Below are 2,505 nucleotides of genomic sequence, written 5' to 3'. Positions count from 1 at the left end.
GGGGAGGAGGCCAAGATAGAGCCTTATTACCTTTTCAGATGCTGGAAACCAAAAGAGAACAAGAGAACTCTGGCTTTATATCTTAAGGTGGTGTTCACAAGTTGATCTTATCTTTCAAAGGTCAAAGTTGCTGTCAATTCTTAGAAATGACCAATAATTGGTCACAAGAAAAGACTCCCACCAGCCCTTGCAGTTTCAACTTCTTCTCAGCTCCCGAAGCTATCTTAAAGGTAAAGTCACCCCATGACACGTGGGAAGGTGATCTTCTCCACTGAGAAAGATTAATGCCCAGAGAAACTCTGAACAGGTCAGAACCGAACACCATCACCCCTCACCCTCCACTCATCACTTTACCTCACAGAACTTGCTCTGTTCTCCTTGGGGGCAGCAGAAATCATGAAGGTTTGATATCCAAGAATACCAGGAGAGACATTGGGGAAGGTTATAAAGAAAACCTCAGAACTCGTAAACATAAAAGTGTGTCCGTGTGTTTTACAGGGGAGGGAAAACGGAAAATGGCTTTGATTTTGGTTACAAACTCCTCTAACTCTTCACTGTCTTTTTCTTCATGAACAGATCCCCATGTGCAGCCACAGCAAATGTCCAACAGCAGCTCCATCAGCCACTTCCTCCTGCTGTCATTGGCAGACACGCAACAGCTGCAGCTCCTGTACTTCTGCCTCTTCCTGGGCATCTCCCTGGCTGCCCTCCTGAGCAACGGCCTCATCATCAGCGCCGTAGCCTGCAGCCACCACCTGCACAGCCCCATGTTCTTCTTCCTGCTCAACCTGGCCCTCAGTGACCTGGGCTGCATCTGCACCACTGTGCCCAAAGCCATGCACAATTCCCTCTGGGACACCAGAGACATCTCCTACACAGGATGTGCTGCACAGGTCTTTCTGATTTTCTTCTTTCTTGGGTCAGAGTTTTCCCTGCTGACCATCACGTGCTACGACCACTACATGTCCATCTGCAAACCCCTGCATTACAGGACCCTCCTGGGTAGCAGAGCTTGTGCCCACATGGCAGCAGCTGCCTGGGCCAGTGGCTTTCTCTATTCACTGCTGCACACGGCCAATACATTTTCCCTGCCCCTGTGCCAGGGCAATGCCCTGGGCCAGGTCTTCTGTGAAATCCCACAAATCCTCAAGCTCTCCTGCTCCAAATCCTACCTCAGGGAACTTGGGCTCCTTGTGGTCACTGGCAGTTTATCATTGTGTTGTTTTGTGTTCATTGTTTTTTCCTATGTGCAGATCTTCAGGGCTGTGCTGAGGATCCCCTCTGAGCAGGGGCGGAACAAAGCCTTTTCCACCTGCCTCCCTCACCTGGCCATGGTCTCCCTGTTTCTCAGCACTGCCATATTTGCCTATCTGAAGCCCCCCTTGATCTCCTCCCCATCCCTGGATCTGGGCCTGTCAGTTCTGTACTCGGTGGTGCCTCCAGCCCTGAACCCCCTCATCTACAGCCTGAGGAACCAGGAGATCAAGGCTGCAGTGTGGGCACTGATGACTGGAGGGTTTCAGGAACATTAAACTGCTGGTGAATTTCTGCAAATCAGTTGTAATAAAAGTCATCTTTGATATTTCTGGTTAATTTCATTTTGGAGGTTCTTTTTTTCTTAGTTTTAGTTATTTAATTTTGTCCATAAAGAAAGACAATTATTTGTGCCATTTCTCATTTTGTTTCTCTCCACCTTCACTGCAGCCACACACTGTGTCAACGAGGGGCTGTGCTCTTGGTGGCTGTAAATGAAGTAAAGGTTCTTCTAGCAAAGTTTTCTCCAGAGATCCCCCTTTTGTTCCCTTCTCTGGAGCTGCAGCAGCAGTGTCTGTGTGCAGAGCTGGGGGCAGATCAGTGCTGGCACAGCAGCTGTGCCCAGGAGCAGCAGCACTTGGTGTTGCCAGTGCTGCTCCCGTGCCACTGCCCTGCTGCCCTCCTGCTCTAGTGTTGCTGCAGGGCCTGAGTGCTCTCGGTGATAGTAAAAGGCCTTAAATCTTAGAAAATTCGGGGACTTAGAAAGTTAGGTTTGGAAAGCCATGGGAAAAGCAGGCCCTGGAAATGTTAGGCCTTGTGCTTGCTAAAGACCAGGTCAAGCTGCACCTGTGTAGTCAGTATATGATAAATGATAAAATTGTTAGATGTGATTAGATATAATTATTGTTTAGAGAACATGGGGAACCATGCTAGGGGGCTAAGGGGGGATCACGAGAAATTCATGCTTGGGTAAAAACAATGCATACAATAGAACAATGTAAGTTTAATAATTAATATGTAAGTTGCATAATTATAGAGTATAAAATATGTTCAACTTGAAAACCCAAATTGGGTCAGATTTGGGTATGTGTACCCCTGACACCCAGAGCTCTTTAAATTAAGCACCTTCATGTAACCATTCGTGGTTATGTGTGTTCCTGAACGCTAACATCGGGGCCAGGCACAGCCCTGGCGGTGGCAGGGCCAGGACTGCAGCAGGGTGTTGGGGGTTAGGTGTCCTTTTTTTTTTTT

The 2,505-nt window shown here is 48.1% G+C and overlaps 1 protein-coding gene across 1 annotated transcript; it reads left to right on the top strand.

The window, feature by feature from the left end:
• The first annotated feature begins 574 nt into the window (after nucleotides 1-574).
• Nucleotides 575-1,532, top strand: LOC107199292 (olfactory receptor 14A16-like). The gene has a single exon (XM_015616622.3). It carries the CDS (start codon nucleotides 600-602, stop codon nucleotides 1,530-1,532), a length of 933 nt encoding a protein of 310 aa, XP_015472108.1. The 5' UTR covers nucleotides 575-599.
• The last annotated feature ends 973 nt before the right edge of the window (nucleotides 1,533-2,505 follow it).

Source organism: Parus major, unplaced genomic scaffold (genome assembly GCF_001522545.3).
Source record: "Parus major isolate Abel unplaced genomic scaffold, Parus_major1.1 Scaffold555, whole genome shotgun sequence".
NCBI classification, from domain to species: Eukaryota; Metazoa; Chordata; class Aves; order Passeriformes; family Paridae; genus Parus; species Parus major.
This window is presented reverse-complemented; position numbering and strand designations above follow the sequence as displayed.